This window comes from Ixodes scapularis, unplaced genomic scaffold (genome assembly GCF_016920785.2).
Source record: "Ixodes scapularis isolate PalLabHiFi unplaced genomic scaffold, ASM1692078v2 PGA_scaffold4__175_contigs__length_147842914, whole genome shotgun sequence".
In the NCBI taxonomy this organism is placed as follows: domain Eukaryota; kingdom Metazoa; phylum Arthropoda; class Arachnida; order Ixodida; family Ixodidae; genus Ixodes; species Ixodes scapularis.
In genome coordinates this window covers 37,501,979-37,516,890 of record NW_024609879.1, presented here as the reverse complement: position 1 = coordinate 37,516,890, position 14,912 = coordinate 37,501,979, and the positions used below count along the sequence as shown (strand labels likewise).

The window sequence follows — 14,912 nt, the reverse complement described above, 5'->3', positions numbered from 1 at the left end:
TAAGGCCTTTCTTACGCCAAATAGACATTTTGTGGGTACGCTCTATTACTGGTGGTTCATACAATAATCTACGTTGTTTATATGGAGGAAAGGAAGTCGTGGTGACAGGAGGGGGATTTTAATACAAAATATGACTTTAGGGAACCTCGAACTTTGTAAACATTTCGCACAAGCTCTAATGCTGAGTTAATTAAATCACTTTTGCTTTGTCCGTTTCAGAACTTGCTAAAAGTCGCGCTAAAGGCCAAGATGAACGAAAAGTGAGATGCCCCTGTTTATTTGAGCAAGAAGCGTGTATATACGAGATAGAACTGAAAAGGCATACGAGTGTAACCGTAGCAATCTCCGACCAAGCCTGAACCTCACTTTTTCAGAAACCACAGAGATGACTGCTTTTCACGACTTGATAAAGCAAGCCAAAGCCGTTAATAAGTGTGACTCGTTGTCAGCTGTGATAATCAAGGCGCTGTGACGATTTCTTGAAACCTTTCATCTATTAAAATAAGGCGTGTAATAAAGCTATTACCATATTATGCTTAATTGCTCTGATTTTGTAGCGGTATGCGTGCTTTACGTGGCACTGTTAGCCCGAGCGCGACATCGGCGCTTTTTACTATTTCTGCCAGCAACATGTATTGTCTAGCATTGAGCTCTGCCACTTAGGTTGGATAGTTGCATAACAGTTTTTGAAACATCATTCACTTCTAACAAAACAAAATGAGAAAGACCGGCGATAGTTTGTCTGTGCTAACTGGGTGGCAGTATACCTAAACTGTGTTTGCAATGACAAATTACAAACGCGTTTCATGTTAAAAAAAATCGGCTACATTTGATTATATTTTTTAATGCTTTAACAATACTTTAAAGGGGCAGCACGTGCTATAGCATCGATTTAAGCAGCGTTGAACTATCACGCGACACGATTCTATAGCCGCACTCGATAAAGAATGCTCACAGAAAGGTTATAGCTTATATATTGTTGTAGGGTACGGTTATCCAAGAGCTAAAGATGATCCACTAATACCTTTTAGTATCGACACACATCATTGCTGCCTTTTCATCTCATGTGGTTGCTGGGATGCGTAAATATAAATGTAACCTACATTCGTTAGCCATCATATAGTGTGAGTTACGCACACAATAATTTGTGCTCACTGCTAGAAAACAGACCTTCTAAAAGATGCCCGCGCCTGGTACATTGTTTTCTTTTCCGTCGATTCCAATTTGAGGTAGGTTTGAGCGTGATAAGCCGTTTTTTTTTTTCTGAAGATGGAATGTTTTGTGAAGATGTAAGTCATCCTTACATATTCAAGTCACCACATCTCGCGCATGTGTGTTGAGCTTCTTGATCAACTGAGAATATCTATGAGACGTTTCTTCATTGGGTGTGGGGATGCATCGCAGCTTCCAAGTATGCGCTTACTTTGCCACTGGCTAAACCAAAGAACTTTGACAGTTCAAATTCGGTGACTGCGAAGGCGCAGCCTTGCAGCTCCGTAAAACCCACCCCCGAGGGGCTACGCTTGGCGAGAGCCAAAAAATAGGGCAGATTACGCGATAGGAGCTGAAGAAACCTGTAAGTCACGAGGTCGCTGCTGCCGCACCCATCGCCCGTCGCTCAGAAAGGGGATTTTCTCGGATTATCCTCTCAGAAGAAGCCGGCGCAAAAGGGGACCTTTCCCCTCGCCTCCCGGTGCTACAATAGAAGAAAGAAAGAGGGCAAGGAGGACTTTCCGCCAGGCGGAAGAATATTTCTGCTGGTCCTCCTTTAAGCAGCGCCCAATTTGGCTGATGTTTCGGGCACCACAGGACATAGGAATTGAGTAAACACACTCTTTGCCGCAAGGAACGTAACAGGTTTTGTGGTTCTTTTGGCAAGGGGGCGCCGTTCCGGGGCTGTTGACTTTTTTTGCAAACAGGTGCCAATTTAAACTTACACGATAAATTCATGTTGGTGTTTAAGCCCTGCGCTATTGGTTTCGATCGATGCGAAATGTTATGAATGCAGGGAACGCACGCGAAGCGGGACTTTCGAGGCGATTTTTTGGACTGAGACCCTGTGACAAGTCTTTTGATGGTAAGCTCGATCAACTCGTTTGGGTAACCTGCCTTGAGAAGGCGGCCTATCTGATTGGACAGACTAGTTGCGGAAAGGTGATGACACGACTTGGATTTGGCAGCAGTCATAAGGTTTCGGACAATACCGGTTTTTTTACGTTTTTTGAGAGCGAGCTCCTGAACGGCAGAACAGGCTTCGCAGACCTCTGTGGATTGGACCAGCAGATCCCGACACATGATAGGGACCAATCTCAGATCAAGGAACTGTAATCCCTCAGATGAGGGGGTCTCTTTTGTCAACATGAGCCCGAAGGAGTTCTTCTGGAAAACACTTTCAATCGCTGCGGTATCTGAATTAGTGGAATGAATGAAAAGATAATCACCTACGTAGCGATAAATCCTGGCTTCGGGAAACTCCTCCTCACGGTTTGATTGAACGTAGTGTCAACGTGAAACATAAAGATTTGGCTTAAAGGGGTAGGGAAACGAAATTTCAGCGCTCATTTTCTGGCTTTAATGTGTTGCATGTTGCACCCTAACCTCAAAAACACCAGTCGTCCGTTGAAAAGCACAAGAAAACTAATTTTAAAGCTAAATAAACGATCTTCAATGTGCACCTGGTGGATGCATGCGGAGCCTATTTGGGAGGTAGTCTAGCAACGTTGTGGAAACTGCTACGTAGTCGTGACGTAGCAGTTTCCTTCGGAGCAGCGCCGCTCTTTGGTATTTCAACATTTTCCTTCTTAGCTTTCCTCCTCAACTCACAAGTCGCGCATTGTACCAAACGGTTCAAGAAGACGGAAAGGAAGGGCTCCCCTCTTTCTCGGACCCTCGTTCGTGCAACCGGACATAGCCATTCTCCCCCTAGAAGATTAGCACGTCGCTCAAAACTCGAACAAAAGTTGCTTTCCCCACCTCGTTCAGCCCTAAGCTGACAGTGTTGTGGAAACTACGTGCTCCTTGGAACAGCCACACGCTCGTCACCCCACGGGCACTTCGAGCGGCTCGGTTGTAACGCGCTGACGCTATTGACACCATCACTACGCTGACAACGCCACCAAGGGCAAAGCTCATAACCACGCCTGCCTTGCTACTCCACGAACGCGGGAAATCTTTTCTTTCTGTTTTTGTTTGCGCCGGATATCCCATGACGCATCGCGCTCTCCGTTCGCTTCTCTCCGAGCGCTTGCTCGAGTGCACCGTTCGGAACGAAAAATAAGGCCAATCGTTCAAAATACAAACGCCCGATTATCATTTACGGTTATTATACGTCATGCTTGACTCATTTCCGAACGAAATCTGAATATTTCAATTTTTGTTTCCGTACCCCTTTAAGATGGGCGCTCGGCACGATCCTATGCACGCACCGAATTCCTGAAGCAACACTTTGCCCTCGTGTTCAACTAGGGTGAACTGAAGATACAGGCGAATCAACTCAAGAAATGCTGAGAGTGAGATGCCACAATAATTTTGAAAGTCTCTAACGCCTCTTAAGTGCACTGCTTCAGACACGAACCCCAGAAGGGTTTTCACATTGAGACTATGATACAAATCTTCTACATCAAGAGAGAACACTCCAACAGTTCCCGTACCGGCATGCAAATTATCTCGCTGGGATAAGGTCCTAGGAATTCTTTAGTCGGAAAGGTTGAATGAGGTCCAAGGTTTCGAGATGTTCTTGTAAGGACATCGCCAAGGGGTTCTGCCAGCACCCTGTTTCCGAAATAATGCTACGGGAAGGCACTCCAGGCTTATGTTTCTTGGCAGAAAGGAAAATGGATAGGTACCGGTTAGCAAGAGCAAGAATGACACTTTTTAGATAAGGGAGGTTGGAGGGAGGTTTCACCACCTTCCGTTTCCTGTATACAAGCAAACTCTTGGTGTATATAAATGTTGTTGCCAGTTGGAAGTTCGTGTTTGTCCGTCACTTCTTGTTTTCTTCCTCAAGTTTCATTGGACGGCATTTTTTACGTTTATGCGCACACTGTCGAGGATGGCTCGCTTCTGATACAAGACGACTGCCTTCGTCTTCCCCGTCGAGGTGCCGTCGGTGCCAGGACTCTCCATCTTTGAGTGGCGAAGATTCGCCGAATTGATACTTCAGCGAAGCAGACTTTTGCGCAAGAGCGACCCCACCGACCAGACGCCGACACGGATCACGAAGCAAACAGAGAAGCGCACACGGCACCGAGTTCGCGCTAAAGCTTGTCTGTCGTCGATATAGAGAGTATAGATTTAGGAGATAGCGCAACTTTTCCATCGGGGTGACGTGGTTTATAGACCGCGTTCGCAAAAAGGTGCCCTGCAAAGAGTCAAAACTCAAAAGCGTTCACCTTCTGCCAACGTGTCCGCCTCTCTTTATTCTTTATTCATGAAAAACGCACAGCGCCTATACAGGCATTATTGCAGGGGGCACAATGCATTATTAAAGAGATCTACAGTCTCGCGGCACACCACTTTCGCCGGCAATGAATTCCATGACGCAATGGTTCGTGCAAAAAAAATCTGTTTCATAATGTTTGTCCTGGAGAAGTACGGCTGAACCTTATAACATTGGTCTGTGCGAACAGAACGTTAAGATGGGGAATGCAGAAACTTTGCAGCACAAAGTCCTGTTTGGTTGTGATAAATCGAGTAAAACAATTTGAGACGCAGCCTTTTACGACATTCATTTAAATTCACCCATCCCGTTCCTTTTTCATTTCAATTGTGCGACTGAAGCGATCGTATCTTCCAAAAACAAACCGAGCAGCAACAGATTGAATACGTTCTATAGCACTGATACGAACCTGGTACGACGGATCCCACACATGACAAGCATACTCTAATATCGGTCTAACATACGCTTTATACGCTGCCCCCTTAAGCTCTTTGCTTACATGTTTAAGGTTGCGCTGTAAAAAATTTAAAGCCCTGCCTGCCCTGGAAACGACACTGTTCACTTGAGCTGTCCATGTTCCGCCTTCAGAAAATATAACACCTAAATATTTATAAGATGGCTCAATTCTAATAGTTTCATTGTTAATGAAGTACTGATGAGTCAATTTATTATGTTTTCTAGTGAAACACACGTGAACACACTTGCTAGCGTTCCATGACATCTTATTGTTACTACGCCATGATTCAATTCGTTTAACATCTCTCATAAGCTGTGTGAAATTCGTTGTACCAGACACTGCGTTTTACCATGCACAATCATCGGCAAATAGACGTATTTTTGATTCAATTTCTCGGGAAATATCATTAATATAAATGAGGAAGAAAAGCGGTGCCAACACAGACCCCTGTGGCACGCGAGATGTTACAAAAACACGACCCGAACTTGTCCCATTTACCACAACCTGTTGCTGCTTTGAAGCTAGGTAATGTCTTAACCGGTGCATCACATTATTATCAATATTTAAAACTTCAAGTTTCTGTGGTAATACCGAATGAGAGGCAGTATCAAATGCTTTCTTGATATCTAAAAATATACAATCAACTTGACCTCTATTATCAAGTATTGTGACAATATCATGATAAAACTCGATTAACGGCGTCGTACATGAAAAACCTTTTTGGAACCCATGCTTTTGATCATTCAGAAAGCCGGTCAAAACAAGGTGCTTCATTAACGCCGAGTACAAAACTTGTTCTACAATTTTACAGCACACTGGGGTTAGCGAAATCGGCCTGTAGTTCGATACAATACCTTTAGATCCGCCCTCTAAAACTGGCACGACATTGGCTATTTTCTAATCATCAAGTAGTTTTCCCTCCTGTATCGACTTAGAAAAAACGACAAAAAGATATTTCGCTACTGCACTCGAACAATACTTTAACACCCTAGGGGAGATACAATTAGGACCAGTAGCTTTGGATTCATCAATGTTAACAAGCAATTTATTGATTCCATTAATGGAGAACTCAACCTGCGGCATGCCAACATACTGGTTGCTGACCATCTGTAGGGAAACATTTTCATCGGGAAGGAATACTGACTTAAAGAAATCATTAAATAATGTAGCTTTATCATAATCATTTGTTACTACAAACCCTTCATGTTGCGTTTGACTGGGGGCCCAAGTTTATCTTTACCGCACCGTTTCATAAATTTCCAAAACTTCTTCTTGTTGTTGCTTTGCAGGTCTGAAGTTTAACCTTGAAAGAAGGTCCTCTGGCATTCTCTCAATTTTTTCTTATATTGTGACGTTGGGTCCCGCAGTTTACAAAAGTTATCCTCAGATTTATTTTTGCAGTACCTTGTAAAGGTTCTCTGGAGTCTACGTATCATGCAAATTAGCTCACCAGTAATCCATGGTTTCTCCATCTTTTTCAGTTTACTGCTTAATGTACTAGGTACGTGAGCGTCCATGAGAGCAAGAATTCTTTCCTTAAACGTTAGCCACAAATTATTAACGCTTATGTCGTCTGCAATACATTCAAACGACAAGAAACTGTTCTCAAGATTCATTGAGATCTTCGCATAATCCCCTTTGTTAAAAAAGAAAACTTTCCTAGACTCGTTAATTTTTACTCGATTAGTAGTTGTGGCCAAATTGGCAACGACGGCATGATGATCACTGATACCAGGTATGACGCATAAATTCGACACAACATCGGGGGTGTTGCATAACAATATATCAAGAAGGTTAGGGCCGCGTGCCGGCTGGGTGACATATTGAGAAAACCGAAGTGTATCCGACATAGTTTTCATCTCACAGTATAAACCGCTATTCGAGCCTAAAACACATCTACCATCACTCCATGTTGCATCCGGTAAATTAAAATCACCTCCAATAAAAATACACTCGGCAGAAAAAGAACAAACAATCTTGCGCAGCTGCCGCATAACACTCAAATCAGAAGCTGGTGGACGATAAAAGGAGCCGACCACAAATCTGGAACCATCAGATTGTATGACAAGGCACCAAACAGATTCGGTTGAGTTGCTATCAACACGAAGTTCACAGCTATTTAATGAATCCCTCACTGGGATAAAGACTCCGCCACCGTGCGTCGTTCTATCATGACGGTACACATTGAAAGAACGATGAAATACTTGATTGTCCATTATCGTTGCGTCGAGCCAAGACTCCATTCCGATGACGACATCAGCACATATTGAACTGATTAGGCCAGCCAACTCGCCCACTTTATTCTTAACACTCCGGCAATTTACAACAAGTACAACAGTTTCACAAACTGTCCTTGATTTAGGGGTACATTATGATCGTTTAACTTGTACCACTTTCTGAAGTTCTCAGTCCCATGTATATGACTTGCCATCTATGTATAGTTTATCGCGTACAACTTTAACCGAGTGGTCGCGTTGCTCCCTTTCTGCTTTCGCATGGTCCCATAAGTGCTTACGATTAATACGTACAGTCTCCGGCAATATGAAAGACCTACTGGGAGCGCGTGGCCGAGGTGGTGGCTGGCGGGAGCGCTGCGAGCGCTCCGGGCATTTTCATTCTGCTTCGAGGGAAGGACGCTCCCTCGGGCTCAGCGAAAGCGAAACGCGCTTATCAGATTGTGCTGAGCCTCGAGTGAGCGTCCTTCCCTCGAAGCAGAGTGGAATTGCCCGGAGCGCTGGCAGCGCCCCCGCCAGCCACCGCCTCGGCCACGCACTCCCAGTGGGTCTTTCATGTTGCCGGAGACTGTACATCCTGCGAATGGTCGTCACATAGTGACAAGTCAGGATCTTTAAGTCTACGAGCGTTCCTAAAGAGCTCAGTTTCCTCGCCACGCTGGCCACGCGACAATCAAATGCAGGCATACTCACTGCTCCCACTCTAATATCTAGGCTCTCTCCGTCATCTCCGCCGGAACGATGTCGCTAGCGCTCGGACGCCCCTATTGGTTCCGGCACGACGGCTTCTCCACTTGCGATGCGGTAAAGCAGCTTCCTAGATAAGGAGCGGGGAGCAGGGGACGTTGCAGAGACTGCCGCCGGTTGCCTTTCCAGCATTTCCTGCAGCCTGTTCTGGTGGCTTATTGGCCGCGTCAGCAAAGTGCAGCGGTCCGATACTTAATAAACTTACCGAATTTGATCATTATTTGTTTAAATTATCACAAAATTTCTCTTCGCTATATCTGCGGGAGCTGCTCAAACTCTTTCACTAAAAACAGGCAGAAATGCTTTGAAAAAGTGCGAACGGGAATAAAAAATCGTAATCGCCTCGCTGTAGCCTCTATTTTGTTAGAACCGACTTCGTTATAACTGGTGTCGCGCACCCTTTCGGGCACTTTTACAGGGGTGGAACGTCAAATCCAATACACATCGTATCGTGCAATATGATTTCATTTCTTAACACCCTATGCATTTTATGCAAAAAGGCAAAACTACGCCGTTTGACATCACGCTACACAAGCAAATAATGTATATCGTTTTAAAAACATTAGGCACTTCTTTACACACTCGTAAGCAGAAATTAGATTCTCATGCAGTTCAAGTAGAAAATTTCCGACTGAGGCTAATGAATCACAATTTACCACACTTCCAAGGATCGTGTTCCAAATTTTAATTGTTCTAACAAAAACGTAATGTTTTTATGTGCCATTAATTCGGTCTGCTCCGTCTTGAAGTGATGGCAACCCTCCGTGTCGTGCTTGTTACAGATGGTCGTGTTGCATGACCTATCGGCGGCGCTGGCCAATAGATGGATAGTGCTTAGACTTCCTAATGCATCGGTGCTTCACGCAGTGCTGCAACATAAAAAAAAATATATTTTAAAATCGTAACTAAAACAACTTATAAACTTGATTCACGATTGCCTGCATGGATGATCGCTCCTGTAAAACCCCACCCAGAGGCGCTAATTTACTTAGGCTTAAGACTGACTCCAGAGGAGTGATATGGAATCGTTGCAAAAACGTTACCTTTTGTTACTGGCAAACATGATCTGGAAGGTGGCGAAAACGACGAGCGGCATGACAGGAAAGGCACGAGGAGAGGACATACCACAGCGGCCCAAACGAGCCGGTCCTGCCTGTGGCATCCTCGTAAACCTGAACTACATGATGAATTGCTCGGTGTACCGAACTGGTTTGTCCCCAACAACCACTAAACACCATCGATCAGTAAATTCGGAGGTATCCCGCAGGATGCCGTTCAAACACCAATCGGCCATTCGGGCATGTCCTGAATTGGAGTCGTCCCAACACCGGTCCTTAACTACGACGGTGTCGCGAATCGAGGCCGTCCCAACATTGACCGTCATCTTCCGCGGTATTCCAAAGGCTTGAAGGACCACAACCAAACTACGACAGAAGAGAGCAAGCTCTGTGCTGAATTATAGGTATCCTTCAAAGTTATAATCACGGATGTCGCGAACCTGCTAGCGTTCAAGTTTTTATTGTCCATTTCAAAGTTTAATGAAATTTTGAGTGTTGTCCAACTATTATGTGCATGCTCGGATATTGAAAACGAGTAGAAGCAACCTGGCTGAGGAGGGGTGCAATAATTTCCGGGTATATTGTTTTAGAGCGCAGCTCTTAGGCGCCGGTTTCCGGCTTGAGCGGCGTCGGCGTTGCCGTCGGCGTCGGCGTAACCGAGCGGCGCATTATGGGACGCGTGACGTCACTGATAACGTCATCAGTGACGTCATTGGCATCGTCATTGCCATCGTCACTGATGACGTCATCATTGACGTCACTGGTGACGTCATCGGCATCTACATTGTCATCGTCCCTGACGACGTCATCAGTGACGTCATTAATGACGTCATCGGCATCGGTATCGGCACTGATGACGTCATCAGTGACGTCACTGATGACGTATTCGTCCTCGTCACGTGACTTCATAGGGGTCACGTGACCCCCGTGAGGTCACGTGACCCTCGTGAGAAGACGGCGACGCCGCTTGGAGGGAGGAGTAGCAGACAGGATGAGGAGGTGAGAAGGGAGGAAGAATATACCTTCCCCTCAGTACCCTTCCCCTCCTCCTCCTCATGAGCTGCGCTCTAATCCGGCGCTACAGCGAGTTGTAAACGGCTTTCATTTTTTTATTGTTTCGCATAACTAAATCACATATTTTTTTTAATTGTGTAAACACTAGTAATCATTTTATAGATTTTAACATTTTTTAAAGCTTCTTGGCCAAAAAATATAAAATGTCGTATACAGGTCGGACAACATTGCTCTCAAGTTGAACTTTGTCGAATTTCGGTAAAATGTCCTGAATTTGCCAGCGAGCTAAACCTCGGGGTTCGGCGTCGAACGTTGGGTTAGACAAACGTTCGCGACAGCCCCATACATTTTTTAGCCTAAATTAAGTCGCAGCCAACACGACGAGATGATAGGACCAATTTAGCGGGGTCAAAAATGCAGTCACTTGGCATTTCATGTTCACGATTAATTCAGCGATGATACGACACGTACAGAAGCAACAAACACCATGATTTTGCCATTTTGATGTTCTCCGATTGGTGATATCAAGTCGCAGCATCGGCGGCGTCTGAACTTAAGATCAGAAGTAGGGATACTCTTTCACATTTCTCCATTTACTTCCAAAAAAATGGTTCGTGTAAATTTTTCGTTCAGAGAGCAATTAGTGGTTTTAAATATCTTCCAATCTCAAATGGTACGTCATTTCAGGTGTGCCTGATATTGTTGTTGATGCTCGTTCTGCCATTACAATGTTTGCAGATGAGTGAGTAATGCATAGAGAGGTCAGTAACACACATGATAGCCTGATTTTGCAAAAACACATGGACAACACTTAATCATGGTGCCAGTCATAACAAATGACTCTGAACATTAAAAAAAAACTGTACAAGTCATCTTCAGAAGGAATGTACTGCCTCCAGAATTTAGTTATTCACTAAACGAAAAAGTACTAGAAACTGTTAATAAAATTAAATATATGGGTGTGCACTTCACTTCCGATCTGCGGTGGAAGGAACATGTTGACTACAATTCCCCGAAGGCCTCGCGTATGCTTAGCTTTTAACTTCTAACCCAGTCGCTCAAAGAAACAATTTATTTCGACTTTTGTGTTCTATGAATATGCATGCGTTGTCTGGGACCCTTGTACCGCATTTTCTATTCAAGAACTTGAAAAAAATGCAAAATATAGCTGTAACGTTTTCGTTTTCTTAGAAAATTTTGACTGGCGACTTAGTATGACGGAGTGCAAGCACGAGCCAAAATTAAGTTGGTCATTGTTAGGTGATCGTGGAAAAGCCCCTCCGTCTGAAATAAGTTCACAATATTTCTTTATTGCATGTATTTCAATATATTTTTTACTACTGGCGTAGTAAAAATATTTATATGAAAATATTTTTCTGCTTATACAGTAGAAATGAACATACCTTAACAGTAAGAGAAAATCCTTTTAGGGGTGACGTGCTGCGGCACTCTTTTTTTGATGAGACCACGCGTGATTGAAGTTCGTTTCCATCGCGCACGGTCAGTATAACTTCAAATGACGCCTTTCTTCACGCGCAGATTTTTTGTAGTCCCCCTACTCCGATTTAGATGGTGAAGTAGATACGGAAATAAAGAATAAAAAAGAAACGAAACAGCGCAGCACATTTTAAGTTGGTGTGTCAGGTCCAAACACAGCTGACGGCCCGATCCGATCGAGCAACCTCGAAAGTACATCCTTACGGCAATCGTCGTGCTAATGAGTTTGATATCACCGGCTGAACTAATCATGCGTAGTGAAGGCGCCGAGATCTGGCACTCTTTTTCAGCGAGTGATTGGTTTTAGCAGGTGATGCTCTTTTCGGCTCTCGCTGCTTGAGTGGCTCGTTTGTTACGTAGCGCCGTCTGCGCTCCATCTTAGTGTCCCTCATCCTCTTGCTGGACAACAGACACTGTTACCGTAGCGTTTGCATCCCGATAAGCCAGTAAAGCGGTCACTGCACTGTGAGAAGGAGTATAGCTAACAAGCCCGTAGTGCCCTTCACGTGCCAAAGGCCAGCACGTGACACAGAATGGACACGAGCGTCGCGTCAGAGTTTGACTGGAACTCGTGTTTTGAAAGACTGGACACGAGTCGCTACCGACTCAGCAGCACTCCCGTTAAAGATGTGCCCCCGCCGTCCCCTTACGGGGACATAAAAGATCCAGAACTACGGCTTCGTTGCTTAGGTGGTCTTGGTGTGGCCCGCACAACCTGGCCAGTGTTGGGACGTGCGGAAAGACGTGTACGAAAACAAGGCAAAAGCACCACGGACACACGCTGCCTTTCAGTTGGTTTAATCAGAATTCTGTTCCCGCGCTACATGTTGTTCCCCTGCTTATTCAGCCGCCACACCGGTCAGAGAAAAAAAAACAGATGTATCTTAATTATACGATTGAAGTCGAAATGAATATAGGTGGCAGCCGAAAGAGTAGGGATATATGCTATCTATTTATAACTATGAATTAAGTGGTAGCAAATAATAACGAGGTTTAATTAATTTATATATATGTAAGACCACTGAATTTAGCGGTCATGAGACGGTTGCTGGTGACTCTGTTTTGTAATTTTATGTTCATCTTATAGAAGCCGGCCCTAAAACACTTCACCCTTTAGTTTATAATTATTATTTAAAAGCCTGCAATGAATTTACGCCTTCATTTTTTTTTTTGCCTTGAAAACTCTTTAAAGCCTTGTTTGTTTTCACGCTAAGCGATAGTTATTTTATTTCTAAGTGCTTTTAGTGAATGTTTTAGGCTTCGTTTCAAGTTTGTGTACGGTGAATCTTTTATAAAGCACACTGTAGATGTGCCCACTCGCATATATTTTGTGTACTTTGTGCATTTATATAGGCATATTTTGTGTCTATTGGAAAATGTATTTTCAAATTCTGTTTATGTCAGTTTGGCGTGTGCCCATACTGCTAGTTTTGGGGACTATTTATCGGGCATTCTGCGTATGTACTGCTGAAGACTGGTGTTCTCCTTTTTGTAAATGTTTCCTGGTCTTGTACAAATGTAAGTCAACCAGTTCGGCCTTTAGCACCACGAACCTCTGTAAGGTGTCCTCCCGCCACTGCTTGACAAAAAGTATAAAAAAGCTGAAGCTTGTAATAAATCACTCTATATTAAAACCTAAAAAATTACGTCCTCAATAGGTCATACTTTTATTTAGCGCACTCGATGGCGTGCTAGCGCATTTGCCAAGTAAATGTTTCATTAAAAAATTCTTAGGTATGTTTTTTTTTTCAATCATATATTCAATTTTTGATAACTGCGAAAACTTACCGTGAAAATATACGCGCAATAAAATCGACCAAAAGCCGCCCAGCATTAAAGAGGTACTTCTGCTTTCTTGAATTCCGTGGGGATACAATGTATCATAAGCTACTTATAAAAAGGGGTGTCTGGCCGGTGAGAGTTGCTGGCATCCAAAGCGTTGCTTGCTATATTCTACAAAAACTAAAGAAACTATATTTTGAGTGGACCTTTTTTGTTTCGATTATAAAGTTTTTGCACGAGACCATGACGAAACTCTTCTACCGGTTCCTAAAGCTCACCGGAACCCGCGGAATCCATGTTGGAGTCATTTGAAGCTGTTATGCAATGTTATGCGTGATCCGTGACAAACTGTAGCTACTGCCAGCAGTATATTTTTTTGTTTTATTATATACCGGCAATCATTAAAATTAGTACATAGCGACACTCGAGCAATCGGTAGTTCGCCGGCGATATGAATTGCTCGGACGAATACGTCGGCAATATCTGGACTAAAAAGCTTCGTCTCTAGTGAAACAGCCATTTGTATGAAAAATCCCCTGTGTCCAATAAACACTTATGAATCATACAAGATATATTGAAGGATAAACGACTACATAAGAACTATATAGGAACATAAGAACCATATAAGAAACTTATAAAAAATCTCTTACATGTTTCTTATATGGTTCTTATATATCATGTATGATACACGTGGGTTTTTCGGACACACAAATTTCTCACACAAATGAGATTTTTCAATAGGGTTACCAACTAAGAGTTTGTGGACTGTACTTCGTGTTAGGCGAACCGCAAGGAACTGTTTTGCGATTGACTAGGAAAAGTAAAGCAGACCAAATTACTTCTGTGGCACTTCCTGTCTTCATCTGTGTAGCTAGTCAAAAAGTTGGAGGTTCGGCTAAAGTATTGAAAGTTTATGGACGATATCTTCTATTAAGTTCACCGATAGATAGTGGCACTAATTCTCCGGTCATTCAACGGAAATGATTAGCAGATGATGCATTTTTTGCTGTCCCACGCCATTCTTGCGAGGCGTTCAAGTGCCGAGCGATGGCACTCCACGCGCGCTTTCGAGTGCCGTCCGAGGAATTTATACTCAAGGAACGCTTATTCCTAATTGTGTTCCATCGCCTGCATGAAACGAGTTTGTTTTAGCTTCAACGTGAGCGGGGCAAACGCCAGGGCCTTACGACACAACTGGTGCTGCAATAAGACGTTCATTCCATCCAACATGGCGCCAAGGCACAGTTGGCAGACGACAATGTTGGTTTCTATTTCGAGACTATCCGAAAGTTACCAGGTGCAAGAAGCCTACACTGCCTGATCCAGTTATGACAAAGCGATGGTCATAATGTAACAAGCAGCGTTAGTGTCGATAAGTGTAGATGATGTGACACTCATTTATGCTGGCCGTCACCTGCGTTTTTTTACTGTATGTACACTCCGAAATATCCAGTGAACTTAGTTTTCAGTAGGGCGCTTGGGAGAGTCACTCGCCGCTTTATACTAAGAGTTGCGCGAACGGCGACGATGAAAATATGTTTGGACCCGAAATAACGATCTCATCTGGAACACCGAGCATGATGCAAGCTCATGTTAAATGTCACGAATAAGGCTGTATTTTGTAGGTCTAAAGATTGTGTGAGCCTCATCATTTGTCAAACTCCCTCCGTAGATTACAGGGTTTA

The 14,912-nt window shown here is 43.8% G+C and overlaps 1 protein-coding gene across 1 annotated transcript in view; it reads right to left on the bottom strand.

Moving 5' to 3' along the window:
- Positions 1-8,676: 8,676 nt before the first annotated feature.
- Positions 8,677-14,912, bottom strand: part of LOC115319728 (A disintegrin and metalloproteinase with thrombospondin motifs 12-like) — a 65,517-nt gene continuing 59,281 nt past the window's right edge. Inside the window, exon 13 of the mRNA XM_042293496.1 lies at positions 8,677-8,745. Coding sequence (XP_042149430.1) covers positions 8,677-8,745 — 69 coding nt within the window. The remainder of the gene's footprint in view (positions 8,746-14,912) is intronic.